Raw genomic sequence first — 27,923 nt, forward strand, 5'->3', positions numbered from 1 at the left:
TGGTGAAAACCTGGTGGTGTACAAATGTCTGCATGTGTTGATGACACGGAAGACAGTCGTCTATGTACAACTCGAACCAAATGTGTAGATGCACAACGATGGGCTTCATTACTCGTGTAAAAGGCCACGTGGCCACTGAAATGCCAAATGGGAGCACTGCCCATTGGTAGTGAACCCCATTGAACAGGAATCTGAGGAACCTGCGGTCGGAGGGATGGATAGGTATATGCAGGCATGCATCCTGCAGGAATCAAAACGCCTTTATGCTGGTTCTGAGAGGGGTGTGGGTGGACGCTTCATGTAACACTTGTTGAACATAGAGATATTGTGTATCATTCTCATCTTGTCGAAGTCCTCCTTGGGTACCAGGAAGATGTGGGAATAAAAACCCTGTGTGTACAATCTCTACGGGTCTCTTTCCCAACAGAATGTCTTTGTTGCCCTTTAATAGCAGATGTTGCTTTCTTGGATAAATCCAAGGAAGTTATGTTGGCCTTTAATAGCAGACGTTGCTTTCTTAGATAATTCCAAGGAAGTGGAGCTGTGGTCAACAGTGGAAGTACCTCTATGTCTAGTTGGTAACCGTGACGTAGTACGTTGAGAATGTAATTGTCCTTGAGGATGCTCTAGTTCTTCCAAAAGCGTTTCTGTCTCCCGCCTAAAGGGGTATCCACAAGTGGGACGACTGTCCAACATCTCAGTGTTTACCCCTCTTATCATCTCCCCTATCGTGGTAGTTACCATGCCGGGGCTGAGAAGTACCTTGAGGTTTCCCTCTGCAACGCCCTTTCCTACGAAAGGAATCCTGTGTCTGGACTTCCTTGAGAGACTCCAGTCTAGGCCTATAATTGCCTGACTTGACCGAATGCTGGGATAAAACTCTGAGAAACATGCTCCAAAGCCTTGAGCGCTGTCTCATTCCGAGCATAACTGGAAACTTTGGCCTGTGTGTCCGTAATCTGTTCATTGAACTTGAGTCCCAAGTACAAAGGGCTAGATAGCCAAGCCTATACATGTAACAGTTCTTTCTGCCAACGCAGCTTTTAGGTGAATTCCCATATGGTCAATTTGACGCTGTTGAAAATCGACTATAGTTTGGAGATGATCAAGTCGGTTAAGGCTATCCCCTGACAGATCCTGCTCTACTACACGTGTTGACGATGCTAGTGCTGATAAAGATTTTAATACCCATTGAATTCCTGTTTCTATTAACGCGACCTGGGTATGCTGAACCTTAAGAATATGTTTTGCATCCAATCAGAGTTCTGGAACTGTGATGACGCCTTAGCGTGCATTTGCTGTGCTGGATATGTTGGTACAGCGCTAAGCTGATCCTACGTTCCCTGCGTAGCATTGCATGCTGAAAGCCCTGGGGCTGATGTCATTGTAGATGCGCTTGGGTAGTAGGCTGGGGCTGCACTTGGCGCAGGTATCTGAGACGAAATGCTCATTGGTGTTGGTTGGATCGTGGCTTAGGTTTGCGCTACCCCCATCATTGAGACAATGGCCCAGGCGTCGCAAATCTAGATGTCTCAGGCGGCTGAAAATTAGGGTCAGTTATGATACTCGCAAAATCCTTTGGATTTGATGTTTTCGACCAAGAGTGCACTTCTGCAGTGACAGTTACGGCCTTCATATTACCTCAGTGCTGTAGCCAGCCGGGGGGGGGGGGGGGTCAGGGGGTCAGTTGCCCCACTGGATTTTTTATAGAAAACGTTTTTCCTTGAGAAAGTTAACTTGAATAAGAAATGAATAATCTTATTTGCCCCCCCTGTCAAAAAAAGTTAACAACAGCCTTGTACCTACACAAGATAACGGTTGTGTGTTAATGATCAAACCATGTCCCTCGCTGTTCAGTGATTGTGACATATTTATCGCCTCACGATGGGATTGCTGCACAATATGTTTGTGAGCGACCTGCCTATAAGTTATAAAACTCGTTGGGAAGAAATTTACTCAAAAAAAACACATTAACAGTTTGGCGCACAAATTTCTGTGCATGCCAGACAACATGGATGAGGATCCTTGTAAGTGTTTTTCCCCCACAACAATTAGTACAACACGAAGCATAAGTTAAGCAAATAAAGACTTTTTGATGAAGAGGAACTGGAAGACTGCCGTAGAATTGAAATAATCCATTGGCAAAAATATTGTACTGAGTTGAAAGTGTATTCAATGATTTGTATATACGCAACTCAATGTAACGCCAAAGCTACTAGTATTTAAGAACACATAAATATGTTATACATATGTAGCTGAGAATTGTGAACAATTAGACAACCTTGGCAGGCAAACAATTGTAATACAAATTGAATATGGCGGACAATAAGGAGCATGTGGTGGGGAAAAAAGACACAAAATGGTGAAAGTAATGTATAAGGAATACATCACCAATCGCAGATCAATTTTAGAATTATAGCCAAAAACTGAAGGTCTAAATTAATCCAATTTGACAAGCTCTGCTTGGACACGTCCTTGCTGTAACGCGACAGGCAGTGATGTGATGAAGGTGACTTGTCATCAAGGTCACATGACAGCAGCTATGGTCCATATAAAAGTGGGATTTGAATCAACAACATCTTTATTTCTACTCCCAAGACCATTCTTGTTGTCGTTAGGTAAGCAGTAAATGCATTAAAGAGTAATGCAGGATAAGTAAACAATTTGACATTTGGGTATTTTCCACAAAATAAACTATTCATTTTTTTCACCACTCACCAAAAAACAAAATATTCATTTTGTGTATATTTCTGAAAATAACATTGATTTAAAAAAGAAATCAAATGGTGCTCCCCAAATGCACTAATCCTCTGCCAACTGACTAAATGCCTTAAACTTTCTTTATACTGACTATATAATTATAATCATCCCAATCAGGACCCTCTTTTAGTTCAAGTGCAAGTTGGTAACAACATGGTCAAAGCTTCAAAGATCAAGTTGAATAAATTGAAACAGCATTCAATACAAGTAGATGTTAGAAAACAAGCTGAGATGTTGTACTCACTTCAAGTGTGTGTCGGACAGTAATATTGGGCACAGAGATTGTATCATTCTGAGCATTGAAGTGTATATCATACTGTATCCCGTTAGCTTGTGGCACACCAACAAGTTGTCCTGCAGCACTGATGGATGAGGCTGACACCAGCAGGGCTCTCTGGAAACAGTACAATACAGACAGATCTTTTACCAGGGTTACAGGACAACAACATTGTCAGGTCTGTCACCATGGTCAAGGGGAACAAGACAACTCTGTGTCCAGTGTTCATTGAAACTTCCTACACTATTAGCTGGACAAACGTCCATGACTTTTCCATGTCAGGGTAGGCTATTATGCCAGCTTTCCATGATAATATAGCAATGAAAATCAAATTGAAATATCAACATTGGGATGTGTGAAATCACGATAACATGGAAAACGGCCGGTGGTTAAGTTTATTTATTTCCTGTTGCTGATATATCTCCAGAAACATTGGTATCAAATATCATTCAGGGGCATCCATTAATATAACTTATACACATCATTCTAATCACCTGCCCAAATTACCACAGCAACACATAGGTACCACACATAACAATACTATACTTGTAACTAGACAATTACATTTATCTGATCCCCGTGTAAGAATAGGTTAGCACCCTGCTCAAGGCTGGAATCATGCAGAGAGGGGTGCTGCCAACCCACTTATATCACATCAGCTATGAACAAGATGCACTTTATGTGATCATGCAAAACCAAGGCCAACACCCTTCTCGTTAGAACCAAATCGTCCAACCTCAGCACATCTCACGTGCAGTATCATTACAAAGAATAACAACCCACTGAAACAATGGACTTATATGCAGACCTTTAGAGTGCTAGTGTATGGTGGTATGGTAAAGTTTTAGTATGACGGTAAATGTAATGAAGGGGAATAAGAGCACTGTTGATGAAAATAGGGAGCAGTATGGATGGCGCCGATGGGACAGGATGCACGCAATTAGCGTAATTGCAGCCCTCCACCATGGCAAGGCAGACGTGGATAACCATGGGAACTTTGTATTTCTTCCCCCTGAAAACAGCAGGCAGGAAGATTTGGACTGCCGCTGTAGAGGCAGCAGCCAAGAACCCAGCCTTAGTTGTTATTGATGTGCTGTCCAGTCGGCGCCATACCCACCGCACCAAGTTTATTGGATGAACAGTGATTTTTATACAGGTATGCTTTGCTGTGCAAAATGCAATATTTGTGAATGTGGCAGGTTACCTGACAAGTGATCAAGAATTATGCTCAATATATCCTTGCCATTTATCTAATCATTGCGAAACCTTGCAATTTCACAAAAATAGTGGCACTGCACTATAGCTCACCTGGACATGTAGTCAACAGCGATAAAGACAGCCACTTTATCCTCTATGACCGATACTCAAGAACTGGGTATATGTGTTAAACTAAAGTGTGTGTTATGCATTTTCCTCAGGCAAGGGACTAAACTGACAGTAAAAGTCGAGGTTCCACCCTTGCTGAACTAGGCTGCAATTGTGGAGTTCTATTTTGGCTGGACTAACAGGTCTATGCATAGTCCAATCAATATCTCGTATTTACAAACCTTGCTGCCAGCATTGATATTTAAATATTTTCAGCATAAATACTCAGAACTAAAAGCTAAGAAAAAATTCTATTGATTTGAACATATGAAGTCTTCAAAAGAAGGAACATTATACATGCCCTAGTTCAGTTGCCTCAGTCTGCCATATTCAAAGAAGATGTTTACAGAGCCTAAAATGAATTTAGAGAGACTTTAAAAGCAGAGGTCAAAGGCTTCTCAATGCCATGCAGAGAGTGAACAGTAAAGACTCTTTGGATTGGCAATGCTTCACATGTATATACAAGGATGTTATACTAAATTTAAAAAAATAATTTTTTTGCTTCCTTCAAACACAGAATGCTGGTTGTACTTGTAAGAATCTGAAAGCTGACGTAATGCTGTATAATGGGTCTTGGTGTATGATACTACTGACTATAGCCACATCATGCAGGGTATTCAGTTCTACTTCAAACTGTTTCTGGCATATCATAGTTGTATTGATGATATTGAACTTTCATCAATATTTCAACTGTTAAATTTGGACTGAAATTATATATTTGTTTGACAATGACTTTACAGTTGATTGAAGGGTTCTGCATAGTTTACACAAATGATCCTCCCAATAATCTATTTGCAGCATCCCATGGAGGTTATAAGAGACAACCATCTGATGATTACCTCATAGACTGTGTGTTGCTCATGCATTTTATGAATGAAAGCTTGTATTGTTACTTTAAAGACAGTGAGATCCAGGCATGCTTACATTTCCTCCTAGGTCTGTAGCAGTGGGGACAGTGACATTGATGACTGTACACAGGTCAGTAAGTGGCGTCCCCTGGCCGTGGCAACCCTGTATCAGCCAGCCAGCCACCAGCACTGTACACCAGTATATCATTGTGTCTATCTCACAGCAGAGGCTCTCACCATGTCACTGCAAATATATACACACATATCACATAGCTGCAAGCTTCACACACAGGATGTAGTGTCTCAGTCTTTTACCTGGACATCTGTATTAAGAAGCACTTGATTGGAATTTACTGGTGGTTCTTATAAACCACAAATCAAAGAATAACCTGTGCAATGTCAGGAGGGTTGTTCTTTCCCCTCCAAGTTCCAGACTGGAGACAGCTGTTCATGTAAATGAGCTGTGCTTCATATATATCTTGTTTCTATATGAAAGACGTCCAAACTTTATTAGTGATGGTTAACCCATACAGCCTTCACCTATCGGTATAAACGTTGGTGGCTGGATGTTTTCGCCTTAAAAATAATACATCTATTGTCAAGCCTGGAAATATATGTTCCAAGTACATTTGGCATGACCACAACTATATATTTTGTGATAGTAAACCACTTGTTGGCCACCGGTGGGATTAGCAGATCTGTCCTTCCATGTTGCTTTGTTACAGTATTTACAGTGTTATTGTTGACAGGGATCCAGAGCATTTTCAGCATCGGGAGTGTGTACTCCTTAATATTTTAACATATGAGTACTGGCAAAAGTAAAGAGTATTGTCAGATTACTGAATGGAATTTTATGGATTAACATGATTAAATTTGTATTTCATTTTAGCAGAGTTCATGGTCTCAGTCTTGTGTAAACATGGTAAACAGGACAAGTATTACGAGCAAATTTGAGATAAAATATCACTTGACATGATGACTAACCGTTTAAATTGTATTTCCAGTTCTACTAGGCAATGTTTCATGTGCAGAGATTATGATTATTGGGTGTATTTTCTCATAAACTAAGCTGGAAACAGCACTCAGCAACACACACGTTTTCTCTCAATCTACCGGTGACACAGTTAAAATATTACCCAATAGCATATCTTTACAGAATTTTCGGAAGAATTGTACCTGAAACTTTTATTATATCAGGATAATATATTCCAATATCATGTTATTTTAGTTGCAGCTTTACTATATATATTCAAATAATTCAAATAATAATAAGCATAAGCCTAGCAATAACTTTGGTGCAGCTGATTGCTATTGCCAGATATTTTTTAAATATGAACAATATAACAAGTCACTGTTGAATCTCCCGAGCTCGCCTGGAAAACTCTATATTGACGACTCAAAGTATGGCATGATATATGTATCCATTCTCTGTCAACTAAAGTTTGTTTCAAGACGTCAATAACTGTAATCTGGACGTGGTTGCTGTAAATCACATTGAGTTATGTGATCACTCCTCACACGATTTCGCAAAATTAATGTAAACAATACTTGATTAAATTTTGAATTAAAAGGTTTCAACTTTAGTCAAGATATACAGTGAAAACTTTGTGGAACCAGACAATGTAATTACATGATTAATTTGTGTACTTCTGTACAGATTTGTTGACATGGTATTTCCGGTGTTACGTGCACAAAGTAATATCTTTGCTTTGGGGAAAAAAACCCATCAAAACTCATTATGGCGTGTATAATGGGCACCCCGTTTATACAGCTGTGCACTATACTCAAGAAAATGGGCTGCTTGAAATATATATATGTATATAAATGAATGTTAGACCGTACATGTATGCTGTGATACATTTTCTAAATTATCCCCCACCATATTGTACATATTTTCATCCGTACATATGTTGATACGGCCTTTATTTGGAGTCCTGATTGATGTCTGAATTCCACACTTTTAAACATGAAATATATTTTAATTACGTATCTATCAATGTGTAAGTCATTTTATCACTGATTAGGCTATATACATGATATATATGGTATAGGTAGGTATAGGTGATAGTACTTGAAATGTGAAAGTCTTTTGAAGTGTGTGAAGTTCCATATCCTGAAACCGGTCTGTGCACCCAACCTGGCTGATTGTGACTGCAAAATGTCCAATTTGAAATAGCGCAAACCGGACGTTTCAAAATTTGCCAACAGGACATTTGCAAACAAGTATTAGCAGGACATGACAACCTGAGACTGGATATCATAACAAAGGATATAAAATAAAGAGGTGCAGCCAGACTGACATGTGTTTTTGTTGTTGGCTAGTGTATTATGTACACATGACTTTCAAGGGTGAGACGCTGTCGGTCGACATCAATCTCCACAGGTAAATAACACTGACTGAAGTCGTAGCTCAAGGATTAATTAAAATGAGTAATTTTTGTGTGAGTGAAGCTTGATTTAAACATATTTTACTGCGGAAAATCAAATGGTGACACTTACGAGGCCTTCTCCTACATACATTTCTTTACAATGTAATATGTGAATAATGATAGTGCAGAATGAATGTACAGTGCATAGGAATTATATACAAGTACGGTAATGAGAAAATATAATAACACACACACACATATATATATACAGTATTACACATAAATACATATACCTACATACACTCACACATATGTATACACATGTATACATATGATAATTTTACAGTTTTTATATATTTTTGGTTAACAATGGTACATATGGGAAGGAGATTTGATATATTTAAATAATAACAGTAGTTAATACACTAGTAGACATTTTAAATTTATGTGAAGGGCGTGTTATAAAGAATATACCTAAGATGTGATAATTACATTGAATTCTATTGTTTTACATCAAAATCAAAGTTATAAGTTATAACTTATAACCAATACCAAAACTAATAGAACCCCCCCCCCCCCAAAAAAAAACAAAATAAAAAATAAAAATATAACTATGACTTTTTGTATTGAAACAACCATGTATTAAACGTGCAAAATCAAGATAGTTTGGAAGTAGCTCATTAAATAAACTTTTTGTAACATTAGATACAATTCAAAATCTGTTTGTTTCTACAATGAATTGATGGACATATCTAAAAATTGGTTATTTTGTTCTTCGGATAGATTTTTGTTACCACTAAGAATTGTTTCTAAATTTGTCTGAGTCCCTATATTCCTAATGTTGATAAACAAAGATTGTCTTATTAAAGAATATTTTTTACATTCAAGAGAATGGTGAAAAGCATTTTCGCATGGGCAACCGCAAGAGCAAAAAATAGTGTCTGACAAATTAACCCTAAATAAATCATTATTTAGATTGCTACATCTATGTCTAAGTCTTGTGTGGATAATATTAATTTGACGCTTTCCATAACTGAAATAATATGGAGATTCAATAACATTTTGTGAATTCCATTTTTTTATGGAGTCTATTATAAACAATTTCTGAAATGTACTTGTTCTGGCAAAAAGTACATAACTGAAACATGTGCAGTCCATTTCGTATCTTGAGATAACGTGACCCCTAGATGTTTGTGAGTTTCTACATGTTCAATGGCACAGTTGCCATGACAAATACATGTAGTTGGATAATCCTGAACCTGTTTGTGACTAAAAAGCATGTATTTTGTCTTAGTTGGATTAAAGTTTACAAGCCATGTGCTTGCCCACTGATGAAGAGAGAGAAGGTCTTGATATAGTCTGTCTTCAATCACAACCACATCAATATATGAAGTTCCTATACAAGTATCGTCAGCAAATAAGCTAGTAATATTTTGAAGCTGATCAGTAATATCATTTATGTAAACTAGAAATAGGAATGGCCCCAGTACAGAGCCCTGTGGGACCCCAGCTTTAGTGAATTACTTACTTGATAAACTATGATTAATAAATACTCTTTGGCAACGAGCTGACAGATAACTACGACACCAAGCTAATGATTTACCAGTTATACCATATTGTTGAAGTTTATGCAATATACCTTTGTGCCATACCCTGTCGAATGCCTAAGAAATATCACAGAATATCATACAAAAATATTTATGATCATCAAGCGAATTACAAATATGATGGCAAATTTCAATTACATTGTAGTTGATATGTAGTACAATTGTTTGGCATGAATCCCGATTGATATTTGGAAAGTAGTTTATTCTCCAGAAAATAATTATACATTCTTTTGAAAATAAGTCTTTCAAATAATTTCCCAAGACAATATAACAGTGAAGTAGGCCTGTAGTTGGAAGGGTGGGATTTATCTCCCTCTTTGTACAAAGGCATTACATTAGCTAGTTTCCACTGTGATGGGAATGTGCTTTGTTCAAGAGACAAATTGAATAACAAGTGTAAAGGACTGGCTTTGAATAGTGATATATTTTTTAGTAATCTGTGATTCAGATTGTCTGGACCGCTTGCTTTATTTACTGGTAGGGACATTATGAGATCTGTTATTTCTTGATCTTCTAAAATGGGGTAATCCTATTCGTGATCACATAGTTTAACAAATGGTGGTAGTGAGACGCCTTCATCATCAACATTGGAAACTGACCTAAAATAAACGTTGAGAGCTTCAGCTTTATCAAAATCAGAAAATGCCTCAGGTACTGTGTTGTCATTAGTAACCAGAGGTGGGATCACAGTGCTGGCTCCAGACTCTTTGATCAAGTGACATAGAAGTTTCCAATACTTAGAACTGTTTTCCTTGATTTGTGTAGATAATTATTCATCTAAGTTACGATAAAAGTTTTCCTTGGCAGCTTTCTTCAAATTATTTACTATATTTCTTTGTTTTCTATACTTAGATAAATTGCATTCATTGCATGTTCATCTAGATTTTTTCTCATCTTTTATTCTTATTTCTCTATGTAGTTCACTATCAAACCAGGGTTTATCTGTTGGCCTTATTGTAACTTGTAACAGCACAGCTTGGTATGCATAAGCTTATCTAGTTTTTAAATGTGGACAGAAAAATATCACATATTACATCAATAGACTCGCAGCTATTAAACATGTGCCTCTACTATAGTTGATTCAATCAATTCATTTAACTTAGCATAGTCACCATTTTTATGAATCAGAAGCTTTCTTACATAGGTTTTTTTTATGTCAATGCAGTTCACTAGCGAAACAACAACCCCCTTGTGGTCACTGATATGCATGCTGAAGTCGACAACACTCGACTCTATACAATTACAATCGTCACTGATAACAATGGGGTCAAGCAGAGTTTGTGAATACTGAGTGACGCGTATCGGCTCCTTAATTACATTACGTAAACTCTTCCTAACTAAAATATCGTGCAGATGGTGAAGGTTGCTGTTGAGTAAATCTTTGTTAATATCACCGAGTAGAACAACGTAAGGCGTATACCAGGTAATCTAGAGCAGTTTCAAGTGAGTGTTCTAGTTGATCCCAATACAACACAGGGGTGTAAGGTGGTCTGTACCACGCACATAACAATATTATCTTCTGAGGCAAGAAAACCTCGAAAAACATATTATCATAATTATATCATTCTAAATCTTCCCTACGTTTAACATACAACAATGCCGAGAAATATACAATAATACCACCACCAAAACAGTTCCTAACCCTCCTATAAGGCGAATGATAAAGGTCTATTGTCAGGTCATTTGTGTTTACAGAATCATCAAGGTGTGCGTCTGTAAAACATATAATGTCATATTCAGATATTTGCTCAGACATACAAGGTAATTTATGTCAGAGACTTCTTAAATTCAAATGAAATATGGATAAGTGAAGCTTATCAACTGAATGAAACTTGTCAACACTAACTATGATTATTGTTAATTCTGACAGCAACACAAGTATTTTGTAGCTATGTTAATATAAGTGGCAAAACTTCTAAAATGAACTATATTCCTGCCACAACAAATAGGCAATAAAAATCACAGGCAAATTCATTCCCCAAACAATTTATATTAACCACTGGGGGTAAAACGGGTTCTTGGTGTTTGATGCACTGTGCAATTTCAACAGTTTGCTCTGATTGCTCCCGACTTACAGAGCTCTTCTGTCTGATAATCCATTTGACTATTGTGTTGATGCACAACTTATGTCTACTTATACCGGACTAGTAATAACATTGAAGATGCCTCACATATTCATTGTTTGGAATAGAACCAAGGGCAGCAACTGGTTTATGGTACCCAAACAGAATGTTAGTCACAAAAAGCTAGTACAGACATTATTTGTTATCAAGATTCTTCACATTGTCATGATCAAAGTTTGTTTCAAACATCTCAGCAGTGCATGCAATGTTATTTTTGTAGGATTAACAGATATAGCAACACTTTGAGAGTTTCCAGATCCATTACTCAGCATGACGAGATAGATTATATCATATATAGAAACAAGGGCTGGCATGAGTCTAAATTTACTACCCGGGTACACGACCCCCTATTACCAGAGTGGACCCTACCTTGGTACCTGTGTTAATTCTCAAGTTGGGTACAAAATGTTCAAATGGTAATTGTTTTACCGGGACCCTGGCAAAAAGATAAAGTATCAAAGGATCTCATCATGGAAACACTGTAGTTGATTGAAGTTACACCTTAACTCAAACCACGGACCTATATAACCTGGATAGGAAACGCAACAGATAGCCTCAGGTCATCTACGCCGTGCTACCGGCGACTGTTTTTCCACCTCTGCGGGGGGTCATCGCAGGGACTCATGGGTAGATTCACTGACCAGCTCTTCAACTTTTTTCCGCTTATTGCTTTAAAAAATCCGACTTGAAAGGTAAGTGTAGATTTGGTTTATACAGTGGTCCCTCGCTACAACGCTACCAATGGGAGTCCAAATAATTGGTGGGCGTTATAGACGATGAGCCTTTTAACCGAGGCCGAGGCGGGGTAGCGCGCTCGGCAGATCTCAAATCATCAATATGTGTTTATCTCACGTCACGTCAAAATAGTATATATTTTTATGGACCTAGATCTACCTGTAATATCATTCATTTATTAAATCTGTCACATTTCACAATGTCTGAAATACGTATTCCATTTCAATTTATCATTTTTTATCGATAAATTAAAAAATTATTCACTATTTCCCGCGATGTTATTGAAAATAAAATTCTCGGACACACATTTCGACAACGGGTCCGCATCGAACATGTCAAAGAGTAAAATAAAAACGTTTCAAGCAAATCTTTAAATATATTATACAAAGTGATAAATAAAATCAACAAAAATATATCTAAAAGTAATCAAACTTACATCAAAGTTATTATTTCCATCGTTTCGTGCGATTGCGTGTAATGTAAGTCAAATGACATCTCAGCTTTCTTCGCCTTGAATTCTCGGCTCGGAAACAACGTTTAATGCAAAAATATATGCATGAAAAATCTTTGTCACAGCTCGTAAACCTAGCACGATACATTCGCGAAGTTCCATATTTTTTATATATATCGTGATTCCTGCTTAAAACGTTCAGAATAACACGATTTAACAAAAAAGTCTTTCGCCAACTTCTGAAATTTATCAAACACGAGCTTGGTATCACAGCTATAATTTGATTGGCTGCCTGAGGTCACGTGCTAAAAATTGACCAATCACGAAACTTGTAGCAGATTTCGGCAAGAAAGCGTCATTAGAAACAAATTTTAATCCAATGAAATCGCTTGTTATAACTATGGAAAAAAACAGGCGATGTTACAAAAGCGCGATTACGAAATGAATAACCGCCGTGTTGTGACAGCAACTACATGTGTGTGACAGTGTCGCCTAAAATTGGATTGCCCACTAATTAAGAATATAAACTTCGCTTGTGGTTCTCTTTTATAACATCTTGGCTTGGATACTCGCCCTGCGAACACGTCCACCAAAGCTCTCAAACTACCAACCGACTATGAGAGATCTCTCTAGGTCACTACCGAGGGAGCTTGTCTCCATCCTGGAGCCCTTGCTGGCTTACCGGGTTGGGGACTACTCCCTCAGGACTTCCTATAAGTCCAAAACCTCCACCATCTCCATCATCTTTGACTTTGGTCAAAAGAAGAGGCCTCTGGTCAAGGCCCCGGCCAAGACCAAGCCTAAGGAGAAACCCGCCCGGCCCCGGCCCCTGCCCCTGCTCCACCACGCCCGGTGAAGAGGAAAAGGCCGCCCAAGGTAAAGAAGACTCCTCCAGTCTCCAACATGGAGATCGAGGAAAGTCTTCCTACCACCCCTCCACCCCCAACAGCAGCACTGGAGCTCGCTCCCCTTGAATCCAGGGGGGAGGGGACAGGACACGGGAGGAAGAAGAGAAAGAGGAGAAGCATATTCTCCCCAGACGCTTCACCCATCCCAGCTACTCCTACCACCCAGTCCATAGAGTGTCAGACAGCCGACCCTCCAGGCCCTACACTCAATGACAGCCACACCACCAGTCCCCCCTCTCCGCAACAGACACACCCAGACCAGTCCGGTCCCGGTGCCAAAGGAGAAGCCAGAGGACGCGCGGATCATACTTACCCGGGAAGCAGCTAAAGCCAAGGACTCACACAAGCACCTGCCTCCACCCGCCTCCGGGAGACCTACCAACAGGATCCACCCTAGCATCCGCCCCCAACCAGCCATGGTTATGGTCCAGTCCATAGAGGGCGAGCGCTTCGAGCATGAGATGCACAGTTTCCAGGACCTCAAGGACTTCCTGGAAAACAGCGATGTTGTCTTCAACAACAACTTCGTCAAGGCCATGGCGGCCCGACTAGTTGACGGTCTCTTCCCAGGCCTCATCCGAGAAGAGTACATCGCCGCCACGCTCATCTCCGGCCAGCTGAGATAATCTCCGCTGGTCGCCACACACGCTCGCCCGCCGACGTCGTGCCTTCCCACGCTTGACCCCCTGCCCCCCAACCCACGCCCCAACTTTTCCATATTATTCAGTACTTTTTTACCACCCTCCCCCACCCAGCCAAATCCCCGCCCCCCCGCAGCTTTATTTTACATTAGGTCCGTAAAAGTTACATTTTTGGGGGTCGCACTACTTTATTTATTCATTACGCTTTTTTTCTCCCAATAGTATAAAGTGCTTCCCCGTGTGCGAAATACGCTTTGAGTCGGAAAGCGCACGTTAAATCTCCAAGTACCTCACCTCACCTTCTCTTTTATTGCATGCATGTGCTTCTAAGATCAAAGGATGTATAGTGTGAAAAGTTAACTAGTTGAACAATCGTATTTCCGGGACTTGCCGTGGATGTTTTCAAACAGATTATTAGAACTCCATTCAGCGATAAACGGTTGATTATGCAATGAGAAGCATTATGTGCAAATGAACAACGAACAACAATACAATTATGTTATGTAATAAAAGTGTACATAAATTTTGGGAGCCATGCGTTACCGCGCGTAGTAACCGAGGAGCTTTATCGAAGAGCACAATAGCGAGGGATCACTGTATATTGTGTAATGGTATAAGGGACAAAATAAGACTTCTGAAAGTAATTATTTTTGTTTCATCTGTCTTTAGAAATGTGCACACCGGTCCATTGTTTTTGTCTTGCATCCAAGAAGGCAGATCGTGATATTTGGCTGTTTTATTTCGCTATCTCCTTCGTTATCATCCAATAAAGTCCTTAGTTACAAGGCTGTGCTGAACATTTGCTATCTGTACAGCAGTTATGTGTAAGAACATCTTTGATAATGTTATTTCACAACGAATAACGAGTCAATGAAAATCGTTGTTTCTGCAACAAAACTCGGAAATTTTTACACACACGCACAATTATAAAAACATATAAAAGTCAGAAAAAAATTCAAATCTTGCCATATCAAGCCCACTTTCCTGTGCTAAATAATTACATGATTGGACTATTGCACATATCGATAGTCCAATCAGGGAACATTTCACAAAATCAACATCCAAGACTGGTACACTTTTGTATGAAAGTGATTTACCGCAGCTTTGTTGATTCAGACAATAACAATCAACATTGAAATTTAAACTTGCCAAAACATGCTAATTAAGAGATAAATATTGATATTTAATTTATATAAATGACTGAGTGGTCTTTGTGAAGCCTTGGGTACATTTACCCCAATTTAGAAGTTTAAATCACTCAAATATGTCATCAGAGACCAACAGTGTATTGATGTTCTATGTCTAGCCATCAATCTCTTGGCAGCCATCTTTAACAGATCGACTAAAATTGATCAAGACGATCAAAAGGGCCTAAAAACATCACAATAGATTATTATGTAGGATTAAAAGCCAAACAATATAGAAATCGTAACATTTTCAGTCTCTTGGCTGTGTTCGAAATACCTGCCTGCCCGACCGTCCGAGACGGGTTGATTTCAACTCGGGCTGCCTGATTTTCAAATCCCCCTGCCCGACTGTCGGGTTATATTTCATATGTGAAAATATTCTAAATATTTCCCGATGATAAGCATTAATTCACATGTAAAGATGAATGATAAAATGTAACCAAAAAGAAACGTTAGCTTATCCTGAGAAATATATGATTATAGTGGGCAGGCAGGTTTTGGTCAGGGCTGGCAAGTATTTCAGCTAGCCAGTCCTGTGGTCTGGCTGAAATTTTTGGGAGTTTCATACCCTGCTCTTGGTGATGATATTAAACATAACAATGTTTATAATTTGTTGTCATAATAATACAGATGGACATATTTTTCAGTCAATTTGTAAAATAACTGAATATTCAGGTGTTTAATAAATTTCCTAAGTGAACATTTTGCACATTTTGACTGTAAAAATATAAACACGATAAAATAAGCAATGCTCAGGAGAAATATTTACTCTGTGTTGCATGTCAAAATAGTGTAAACGGATATCGCACAATTACCAAGCAAGTGACTTTCCAAAACTTTGTCACCATTACCGATGCTAGATGCCTACATTTCCTTATTATTTCCAAAACGGTATTTCATTTTGTTGATCAATGTGACCATACGCCCTTATACTATCAATAAAAGTGACAAATGCGCTTACGAATTGCGCAGCACAGGTCGCGAACTAGTCTAGGTTTCTGCTATATCATCCAGGTACTCACAGGAAAAAACAATAACAAAGGCAACAACCAGTCCCGGGGAATGGCTTTAGATCAGTGCCCCTGCCTGGACTATTATTATGGACTATAATTCTGACTGGTTTGACTTGTGTTAGGCACTATTCACTTTGTGCTGGCGCAGCGACACCTATCGGGGTATCGAAGAATGAGAAGCCATATATCATAACAAAGGTATACAAAAAGAGCTGCAGCCAAACTGACATTTTTTTGTTGTTGATTTATGCATATATATATGGGTGAACTCATCGGTCTACATAATGTTATGTACAATAAAAATATACATAGTATCCCTTTAGAGAATTCGGGTAAACGAACAGGTGATAACAAACTCGATAAAAAAAATGTGAAATTCAGATAAATTATCACAAAACATGATGATTTACCATTGAAACTGTATTTTCTGATCTGCTAGGCATTGTTTTATATGCAGAAATAAAGATTACTGTGTCTATTTTCTCGTGAACTAAGCCAGAAATGGCAATCAGCTGTATATATGCACATTTTCTACCAATTAATCTACGGGTGATTCAGTTAAATAATACACAATGAATATAACTTCAAAGAATTTTGATGCAATGATCAGATGAATAGTATCTGAAACTACTATTTTATCAGATATAAAATAGTCCAACATCAAGTTATTCTAGTTGCAGCTTTTACTATATGTATGTAAAATAAAAATAACCATAAGCATGGCACTTTGGAACAACTGATCGCTATTGCTGGATAAATTTTATGAATGGAACACTGTTGAGGCCTCCCACGATCTTGCTACAGCAAATGAATGAAAACAAAATGCAAATATTGTAATTACAACCGACAAAATTTATATGTATAATATCAGGCAGTTACCTTGTTCAAAGAATGTATCTGCAGATATCCACATAGAGGAACAATACCCATACATCTGAATCTGTACAAAAAAACCTGTCCGATGTCATGTGTCTTTGTAACAATCTAATATTTTAAAATATATATAGCATTTCAGGATATAATGACCGGTGTTCATTTCTCAACTGATCATGTAAGTTTGTTTCAGGTGTTTCACAAAGATGTCAAGTCTCATTGGTCAGCTGAGAGGGCTCATGTGACAACTATGTTCATGATGTCCACAGTTCTTAACAAATCCAGAGTTAGAAAACAATAAGCAATCAATCAATATATTTTCACCAAATCCTTGGAACAAAGTACATTGTTTTTATATCAGCACTCCCAGATATGGGAGTATTCTGTCTGCTTTAGTAAACCTACATAGTTGAACACTTACTTTTTAACAGCAAACTAATCATTCCATCTATTATCACATAATCCTTCAGTCAAAGTTTTTTGCAACTCTACTGATCAGTCCTGTCTCACTGTGCTTCCATGTGCATATTACATAACATGTAGTACATTCACCACATCAGACCTAATCACCCCTGACACAATGCGAACCACTGAGTGCTTTATTACCCTGACACCCTCATAGGCAGTGGTCAACATTATTGAAATATTTTCTAGTCCTTGTCAGGTAATCGAGTAGTGTGGGCGGCTATTCGGTTAAAAAAAAATACAAAGTTGAAATAAAGGACAAAAGTATGCAATAATAGTCAAATGTTACGATGGTTGGTTGGTTTGTTGTTTAACGCCGCACTCAGCAATATTCCAGCTATATGACGGCGGTCTGTAAATAATCGAGTCTGGACCAGACAATCCAGTGATTGATATCATGAGCATCGATCCACGCAATCAATGAGGGTGACCACCCGATCCCGTTAGTCGCCTTTTACGACAAGCATAGTCACCTTTTACGGCAAGCATGGGTTGCTGAAGACCTATTCTACCCCGGAATCTTCACGGGTCCAAATGTTACGAAAAGACGTCAAATGAAAGGAAAGAACAATGTGTACTAAAGAACGTCAGTGCGCACGAAAGGACACTAAACTGCTAAAGGATGTTGACAATAAAGAACGCCAGATGGTGCTGCAATTTGTAAACCATTCAGAGTTTAATTGGCTTGTTCCACTGTGTATATTTAACTGCATGCCGAGGTGCACCCACCGTCAGACATACATATGTATTATGTACACATTGTGAATATACATGTTGCGTTTATGCATCATCCCCGGGAAAGGGCCTTTTTGCTTGATGCAACACAAGGGTGTTATATGATGCCAAGTTATGTTTCAGATCCAAATTTACATTACAGTAATTTCAGTGTCCTTTCGTGCGCATTGACGTTCTTTAGTAAACATTTGTCTATTATATTGCGTACTTTTGACCTTTATTTCAACTTTGTATTTTTACCGTAATCAGTAACATTTAATACCTTATTCGTAACATTTGACTATTATTGCATACTTTTGTCCTTTATTTCAACTTTGTATTTTTTGACCGAATGGCCGCCCATAGAGTAGTTCTACCACTAAATATACCTGAAATAACGTCATTAACTGAGCATCAAGTGAATGACAACAAATACACAGGTGGCGGGTTCTACCATGAAACATGGATGAGTGAGTGAGTGAGGTTTTACGCCGCTTTTAGCAATATTCCAGCAATATCACGGCGGGGGGACACCAGAAATGGGCTTCACACATTGTACCCATGTCGGGAATCGAACCAGGGTCTTCAGCGTGATGAGCTAACGCTTTAACCACTAGGCTACCCGACCGCCCCGAAAAATGGATGACAACTAGGGTGTTGTAATTGTTGTCTTATATGCAATTTTTCTGAAAAATAAGGGTCATTGCTGTTGAGTATATGAACTGAATTGTATAATTACAAAAATAATATGTACACATATTTTCTGTATTCCAAACTACATAATGGTACATGTGTACACATTTACACATGCAGATGAATTTGCTTGGTAAAATGTTTTTAGGTATATATCATATCAACTCAAATGTGAGGATTCGATTACCTCTTGCTGTCAACGAGATTTTCCAGTTGGCCCCTCGAAGGTCAGAAGCCCAGTTTGTTGGTCGATGGCTCTAATTGGCTTCTGGTGATTATGTGGGGTAATTAAATTGGCGCCGGCTAGACGACTGAAAGTTGGAATGTTGTTTCCTTTTAAAATTCGCTTCTGTGACAGTGCTGCCATCAAATCAGCGTTTCAAACAGAGGTGTTTATTGGGATTTGAAACCTTTGATTGACTGATCAGATCTGATTTCTATTATGAATGATTTTTTTTCTTTTACAGGTGTCGAATCTACTTCTAAACATCTACATTGGAAACATAGTAGGTTTATCTCCTGACTGATATTTGTGGAAGACCAATCAGAATGCAGGGTTCTATATGTAATGGTAAAATATTGTTTACTATTTCAAAGTATTGAACGTGTTGAATATACATAATCATATATGCATTCATCCCTGTCTCTATCATGTTTACATTAATTAAAGTCACATTGCCGTATTTATATCAACATTGTAAGAATTCAAGAGTTTCCCCGTAAGGTCCAAAACAAACATTTTTATTTATTTTTGTAACTTAAATGTAAGAATACACAGGTAGATTAGTACGACAGATCGTGGACACATCGATTGTGATCTTAAAAACACATCAGGTAAACTCTGTGTTAACTTTACACCTGCATTAATATACCACGTACAAATCTTGTTTCATATTCTAATTAAGTTTCCATAACCGACAGATAAAAAACCATCCACTCACCTAAATAAACCTCAACGGCGAATTTTACCTGCATTTTCCGTGTTCGACAATTCCTTGCGGTTTCAAGTCACTCCACTCCTCCATAAAAGTATGGCCAATCGCGGGGAACTTGAAACTGTCGCCACGGAGCAACCACGAGCTATTTACCACAACAACAAAGATGGCGGTGTGCATGTGCTCGTTTCAAATCAGGATATGACAACTGTGGATTACAGTTCTTTTGTTTTTTCCGTATAATCTGCTACTCAGATATGTTAGTGATAACTACATTATCATTTCATAGAAAGAAAAGTACTGCAAATCGCAGGTTTGGTGATAGTTGATTGCACTCTTGAGTAGATCAAGTAGCCAAGTGTTGGACTCATTGTAGGAGACAAGATGCTGTGTATTTTCCGTGTTCTTGGATAAAACTACACTGAACTGTACACAAAATTATTTTCACTATCCGTTGACGGATTATCGCACATCTACCAATTAGTGCCTATGTGTGTCAGCGATGTCATCGTGCAGTCATACTCTTGAAGATGTGTGTGTGCCCATCACAATCGAAGTCGAGCAGACGACGTTTGTCAGTGACAGTGGATGGATAGCCGGTGCTTTCTTTATTGGCCTCTTCATTGGGGCTATTGTCGCAGCGGCCCTAGTTAGACCTTGCCTGCGAGAATGGCAGAAAAAGAAGGTTAGTAATTTGTCTTTACTCGACCTGAGCCATAAATAGGAATACTTCCAACGCAACTATTAGGCCGAAGTAAAAACATTAATTAAGTCCATAATGAGGGTGTCGGTGATCCAGGCTTGGAACCATTGCTCATATGGTAACAGGTCATTTTGTATCTTAGTAAATTCATATCTTACCGATTTCATCACCTCTAATTCTTTTCTTATTTCTCAGTTTCGTAACCCTTCGTTACTTTACTCATAGCGAAACAATGTCAACGATCAACAACAACGACCTGTTAAGTCAGTTACTTCAATGACATAATAGGAGCACCTTTAGAATACAGTACCACAACTTCTCGTGAGGACGATCTCTGCCGTAGGTCACACGTCTCATGACAAACAACCAGTTTTTGTGAGAATCCGTCGGACGCGAACCCTCGACCTTCGGATTGTTAGCCTGACAGCTAACCGACTGAGCTACGTCCACACTTTTAAACGTAGTGCAAATTTACCTAGTCATGCCTATGACGTCACGGAACAGAACGAGAAGGGTCGAATATGTGACGGACACTTACGAAGGTTACAGGTAGGCATGGTGTCTCGTGACTTTAGTCTACGGACACTTACAAATGATTCCGATGCCATTTGGCACACTCGTCCCATTCCGTAATCTACAAGATACCGAGTGGAGAGGAATGAGCCGATATGCCGCGAACTGAAAACAGTTCCAGGCGTCAGACGTCAGACGTCGAACTCGCAAGTACGCATGAATGATATGGTGATTTTTGTGACAGAAAAGTGTGGTAGGGAACACTGTATGTGGATAATAATAAGGAACGAGGGAGGAATAAGCATGACTAGTGATGACACAACGGTAAGTTCGCTTTTGAATCAGTACTGAAAAAATGTAGCCGGTGAAAGTTTCTTGTGTGAATGTTCCAGGACAGTTTCCAGTAGCCAAAGTATTCGATACAAAACCATTTCATACTTTTTGCTCGACGTTTTTGTGTGAAGTATATTAGGAGCCCCTATAGAATCTATGATAGCCACTAAAAGGGTAGATTTACCTAACCCTAACGATCATAAAGGGATGATTGACCGTAAAGGATACAAAATGATACAAAACCCCACATATGACATCTGAAGCATGTTCTGGAGGGCGGGCCATTGCAATACTATGAGGGCGTGCATTGAACAGTTTACCATGCTGATCACATGGGCACGTTGCAAGCCACGAATCGCTTTGAGAAAGCAAATTCATCGCTCTACCCGGGGTCTGCAACATTTCGAAGCGCTTGCGCACTCTGCCAAAATGGCGGCACAACTACCTCCTGGTAGCTTGACGTTTGTTTGTTTGTTGTTTAACGCCACACTCAGCAATGTTCCAGCTATATGACGGCGGTTTGTTAATAAATGAGTATGGACCAGACAATCCAGTGATTGACATCATGAGCATCTATCCACGTAATTGGGATACGATGACATGCATCAACCATGTCAGCGAACCTGACCATCCGCGTAATGAAGAACGTAATAGAAGAGGCTCGATGGCGAGCTGATGAAATTTATGACTACTTCGAAGATGTAGAGCAGACTGAGGATGATGGGGTGTTAGCTACCTTTGCTCATTTTCTCGTTGATCCAGTCAAGAATTCCTTGTTCCGCTGTCAAAGTAAGCCGCCATTTTGGTTTGAGAACGAAGCGACCTCAGTCAGCGATTGTTTCGCTTGCAAGCGGCTGAAAGTTAGCGCACTGTTGTAAGACGAATTGCTTTACATCGCTTAAAAGCGATTGGCGCTTTGCAACGCACCCATGAGTTTACTCACGATATAGGAGGTAGGATGCTGTGTAATACATGATGCTGTTGCACATAGTTCGTATGATAGTCATCTAAACTAAAAATGTTTTTTTCCAACTTGCAGCAGATCAAGCTGTTATTACATCAGGTATGATCTACAAGGAGAAATGGCCAGCAAATGTTTATGGACATTTTTTCTCTTTAAGTAATACGAGAAAGGAACATCTAAAAGAAATATTTCATCCTTTGTCATATCAAAATATAACGAGTAACAACAAGGATTAATATTCGAAATTCATTCATTAAACAAAGTCAAAGATCTGTTGTACTGGTCTACAGTTTTACACTGTCGGAATCGTCTGGAAGATCAACTGCTGTTGTGTTATGGACAGAGTTCCTCAGGGATCCCTGTAAAAAAACCATAGACAACACTGTTGTTATGAACTATAAAAAAAGGATGTTAACTAATCTCTTCTACATAAAATGACTAATCCTTATTTTGTTATGCATTCTGAATTTTAAAACTGATTTTAAGCCATTACACTGCAACCATCAGGACAAATTTTAAAAAAGTATAATTTTCATCCTTCTCACAATGTTCCCAAAGTGCTGTATGAATAAATTACCTTAAATCTTGCCCAGCCTTATTTGGTTGGAGCATGCTTTCGACTTCACTTACAGCAATCATTGGGTACTTTTTCCCCAACAGGATTCTGTGAACATCAATAAACAATAATTTGTGTGAATTGTAATTGTGCTCTATCATGAATACTAACATTGAATAAAGTTGTGCTACCACAAGCACAGTCACATATAACTTTATTTGTTGAAAACCATAGAAAATTTACATATCTAAAAATAAACTTATTTCCTCAAATTTACTATTGCATTTGTAGGGGAAATAATGAAAATTATGGGAGGCATTCATTACCATGTGGAACAGTAGCATCATGAAGGGCCTTTTTAAGCCAGGTGGACGACTGTATAAAAACATTCCTTTGTTACATTGTGGTGCAAAACTTCATTGATAGAGAAGAGATTGGTTACACGTTTGTCTGATGACATCATGATCATGATCTGGTTAGTTATCCCTTCTTTATCAATATCTAATGTGCAAAAATATAACAATGCTGATACATGTATCTATACTGGAAAACATTAATTTACTTACCTTTCAAAATGTAAATTCTGGTGCTGAATCTTCTGTCGCAGGAAGCGTGTTGATAGCAGCACCTAGCGGCAGAAGAATCGTATTGCAAGGGCAGATAAGCAGAGTTCCATTCCTTGCACTTGTAGAAAAACCCAATCTCATTAAAAGCAGATCTTAGGTATCGCTACCGCCAAACAAAGATCTGACGATATCCCATGACAGGTCGCGTCAGAACGACCTTTCATCCGACCAATCAGAGCATCGCTTACAGATCAGGAAAGTGACAGTCGGAATTTGTCTTCTAGTCATGCAACCTCGAAAGGGTATTCCAAAGGACAGCCTTTGGGACTGAATCAATACAATCAAGGCCATCTATTAGCCATTGCAAAATGTTCCTTTGTTCAGTTTTCAAATTTTTAAGCAAGAATTTGTCAATATATATATTTCGAAGTGTAGTCGCAGTTTGAAACTAGTGAAAACTGCATTCTGATTGGCTAATGTCGACTTCTTGTCAGTCAATCCATTGGTCGGTCAAAGTTCGCGAAAGGTCGGTCTGGCGTGACCCGTAATGGGATGTCCTCAGATCTTTGTTTAGCGGTAGCGAGAACTAAGATCTGATTTTAGTGACATTGAGTAAAACCGCATGTATGTAAGTATGCCACAGTTAACAAAAATATAATTTACTTCCTCAAATTGATAAATATATTTTATAGTTTTAATGGTCAGTCAAAAGTCAAAAGAAAAGCAATAAATGAAAATTGCAACCTGCATGATAAGTAATGTTAGTGCTGTTTAAGTAAATTATGGTCATAAATTATTGGAGGCATTGTGATGATATTTAATATAAAGTTGTTTTTAAGTTTATTTTGTTTCCACCAAGATATAATCATGTACGTATATCACAATCGCACGCAATAGAGCATTAAAAATATGAGGTACCAGGCTGATTCATTGTAATAAAACACCATGCTATTCTACTGTTCTTCAGATAATTGTAACAGGTAGATATGTTCTATCATAAAATTTTATTTTTCCGGTGATTTCTGTTATATCTCTTTCTCGTCCCGTGTTCCTATGTGTGTCCTGTGTACTTTCTAATGAAACAGTTTTTCCTCACTGGTAACATACATTAAACAAACACAAATGTTTCATTTTACACAACAGATGTAAACAGTTCACTTTATAAATTCACATAGTGTTATGAAACCATACAGTTAAAATTTATACGCGCATGGCAGTACGTTTGGCTTTAGCAGGGACAGAAATTAACCATGAAAGTAAGGAGCCCGAATAGTGATAACATATAGCAATTCCCCCCAAAATGTTTGAAGTTCTACTAACCCTTAGGATACCTTTAACTGGTCTTGGCATATAATATAAGCGGGCTGGTACTAATTTCTATCCCTGTTTAGTTAATTCGATAATGCAACTTCATAATACAAATCTATACTGAACCGCAAAAGAAACATTACCCCAAGTAACATTGCATGAAAAGTTGTCATTTAAATATCTGGGTCATTTTTGTCAAAGTTTCTAAAATTTATCATTACTTTGTCCGGAAAAATGAAATTTGTTAAAAAAACAAAGCAGATGACAATAAAACCGATCGCCCAAACGCATCATGGCAATGGCCATGGTAACCTGATGCATGTGAGTTCCGTGCAAATTGAAATGCCCTATAAAAATCCACCAAGATTGGATAACATTCATTATCCCCCAGGCATATAATGCGGGGGGATATAGCTATGGGCATGTCTGTCTGTCCTTCCGTCTGTTTGAATCGTTTCCGGAGCAGAACTCGAAAACCGTTAAATATTTCTTCATCAAACTTTGCATTTATATCACTTAAGTAGTGAAGTTGTGCCTTTTGCTATTTTGGAATTTTTTCCAATTTTTTTATTTTCCAATTTTCATGAAAGCATGCTGGACATAGGCTCACTATGTGAGTGATGTTAGTTTATGAAGCAGAACTCAAAAGCTGTTGAATATTTCTCCATGTTACTTTTCATAGGTTTAAACTACATACTGAACTGGTGCCTTTTGCTATTTAGGAATTTTAGAAAGTTTTATTTTTTACCTTTACATGGCAACAAGTTGGACTTAGGTTCTGTAAAGGTGGTATTCGTTTCCGGAGCGCAACTCAAAAACTGTTAAATACTTTCTTACAAAACTTTGCATGTCTACCAGGCACATTCTGAACTGGTGCCTTTTGCTACTTAGGAATTTTAGAAATGTTTATTTTTTACGTTTCCTTGACAACAAGTTGGACTTAATTTCTATAGTGTAGAGTTTGTTTCCGGGCATAGCTCAAAACCCATTCAAAACATTCTAACAAAACTTTGCATGTCTATCAGACTCATACTGAACTGGTGCCTTTTTCTATTTAAGAATTTTAGAAAGTTTTATTTTTTACGTTTACATGGCAACAAGTTGGACTTAAGTTCTATAAGGGTGATGTTCGTTTACAGAGAGTAACTCAAAAACTGTTAAATACTTTCTTACAAAACTTTGCATGTCTACCAGGCACATACTGAACTGGTGCCTTTTGCAATTTAGTTTATTTAGAATTTTTTATTTTTTACTTTTCCATGGCAACAAGTTGGATTTAAGTTTTAAAATAGGGTGGGTTCACTTATGGAGTATAACAAATAAACTGTTAAATATTTCCTTGCCAAACATTGCATGTCTATATGTAAAGCACATACTGAACTGGTGCCATTTGATATTAAGGAGTTTTAGAAATTTTTATTTTAGAATTTCCATTGCAGCTTTTTTGACATGGGCTAAGAGAAATGTTGGGTCAGTTACCTGGTTTGAGACCATAACGTGTTAAAATGGACGGGGGATATAGATGACTTCGTTGACTATACGCTTGTTTAGTTATTGTTGCTTGTAATTTGTCATTTGTTGGCATAAAAAAAACCCACAGAAACACACTTGTTTTACTTTCCATTCCATATGGATGCGACCATGGTGGATCTTTTGTTGGTAAACAATGTATGCTTCTTCAAGAACATTCAACTCTTGACTCATTACATACAGAATCGCACATTTACTTGTGGTTACTTTACAGACAGCTGCTGGGGGGATATGTCATCTTTCCGATGACTCTTGTTCATTATTGAATTGCTACCACATGCCAAGATTGATAAGAAATCTGCGACACCAAGCCCTTGGATGATTGCAAGCTGGACAAATCGCCTAGCAAGTAGCCAATGCATTTCAAGTCCACGTAAGGACCATATACAGGCTGCAGCAACGGTACCAGACCACCACCAACACTACAGCTGACCGACCACGTAGTCGAAGACCAAGAGTCACCAGGATCGTCAGATTGTGTGACAGCAGCTAAAAGATTGCTTTGTTACTGCTGCAGAAACTGCTTGACAGACCATGGGGACACACCAGCGACACATTAGTGAGGACACTGTGCGTCGACGACTGACAAGCAGACACCTCCACTGTCACATTCTGACACCACGTCATCGCCGGGACTGTCTTCAGTGGACAACACAGCACCAGCAATGGCGCCACCAACAGTGGAGAAGAGTCCTCTTCTCAGATGAGAGCCGTTACTGTATCTCAACAGCAGATGGCAGAGAGAGAGTTTGGCGACGCCGTGGGGAACATTATTCGGATGCTTGTGTTGTTGAAAGAGACTCGTGGGGTGGTCCAAGCGTCATGGTGTGGGGTGGAATTGGTCTTGCACAGAGGTTTGGCCCTGTGGTCTTCCAGAACATCGGTCCAGGGAGAGGCAATGGTGTCACAGCTGCTCGGTACATTGATTAAGTGACCACACGCCATACCTCATTTGGCACGTCGCTGCAACCATGATTTTAGCATGATAACGCCCGTGCCCCCACTGCGAGAGCAACAAGAGACTTCCTCCAGCAGAATGGCATCAGAACCATACTTAGGCCTGCCCTCAGTCCTGATTTAAATCCCATTCAGTACCTGTGGGACGAGATTCAAAGATGGCTGAATGACGTCCGACCAAGGCCGACAACTGCAGCTGACCTGCGTCAGGCATTCCTCAGAGTGTGGGCTATAAGTGCCTATAGCCTTCATCAACCGCCTCATCCTTTCCATGTATCGACTTTGCACGGCAGTCATCAATGCACATGATGGACACACGAGATACTGACTTGTGATGCCATTTTCAGACACTAGTGTTGTGTTTTACTTTAAGAACATTTGACAGTTCATGTCTCAAAGTATGTTGACAGTGTTTGGAAAAATAAGGTTTTATATATATCTATCTATGGTGATGTTTCTTTTGCGGTTCAGTATCCCTGCATCAATATGTTGTACCAAACATGCCCCATTCACATGAACAACATTTACT

At 38.8% G+C, this 27,923-nt stretch overlaps 2 protein-coding genes across 4 annotated transcripts in view; one reads left to right on the top strand and one right to left on the bottom strand.

The window, feature by feature from the left end:
• Positions 1 to 20,056, bottom strand: part of LOC139452052 (limbin-like) — a 54,442-nt gene extending 34,386 nt beyond the window's left edge. The window contains exons 1-4 of one of the 3 annotated variants that reach the window (XM_071233351.1): positions 19,999 to 20,056; positions 19,217 to 19,340; positions 5,327 to 5,494; positions 3,005 to 3,154 (exon numbers count right to left, since the gene is read on the bottom strand). In XM_071233351.1, the coding sequence (XP_071089452.1) occupies positions 3,005 to 3,154; positions 5,327 to 5,458 (282 nt within the window). In that variant the 5' untranslated portion in view covers positions 5,459 to 5,494; positions 19,217 to 19,340; positions 19,999 to 20,056. Of the gene's footprint in view, positions 1 to 3,004; positions 3,155 to 5,326; positions 5,495 to 19,216; positions 19,341 to 19,970 lie in introns of all 3 variants that reach the window. The other 2 variants (XM_071233350.1, XM_071233352.1) reach the window with 2 other exon arrangements.
• An 80-nt stretch (positions 20,057 to 20,136) lies between these two features.
• The window catches only part of LOC139452054 (trichohyalin-like), a 66,951-nt gene continuing 59,164 nt past the window's right edge, over positions 20,137 to 27,923 (top strand). Inside the window, exon 1 of the mRNA XM_071233353.1 lies at positions 20,137 to 20,649. Coding sequence (XP_071089454.1) covers positions 20,467 to 20,649 — 183 coding nt within the window. The 5' untranslated portion in view covers positions 20,137 to 20,466. The remainder of the gene's footprint in view (positions 20,650 to 27,923) is intronic.

The sequence above is a fragment of the Haliotis cracherodii genome, unplaced genomic scaffold (assembly GCF_022045235.1).
Source record: "Haliotis cracherodii isolate W230 unplaced genomic scaffold, xgHalCrac1.p SCAF_9, whole genome shotgun sequence".
Taxonomy (NCBI): domain Eukaryota; kingdom Metazoa; phylum Mollusca; class Gastropoda; order Lepetellida; family Haliotidae; genus Haliotis; species Haliotis cracherodii.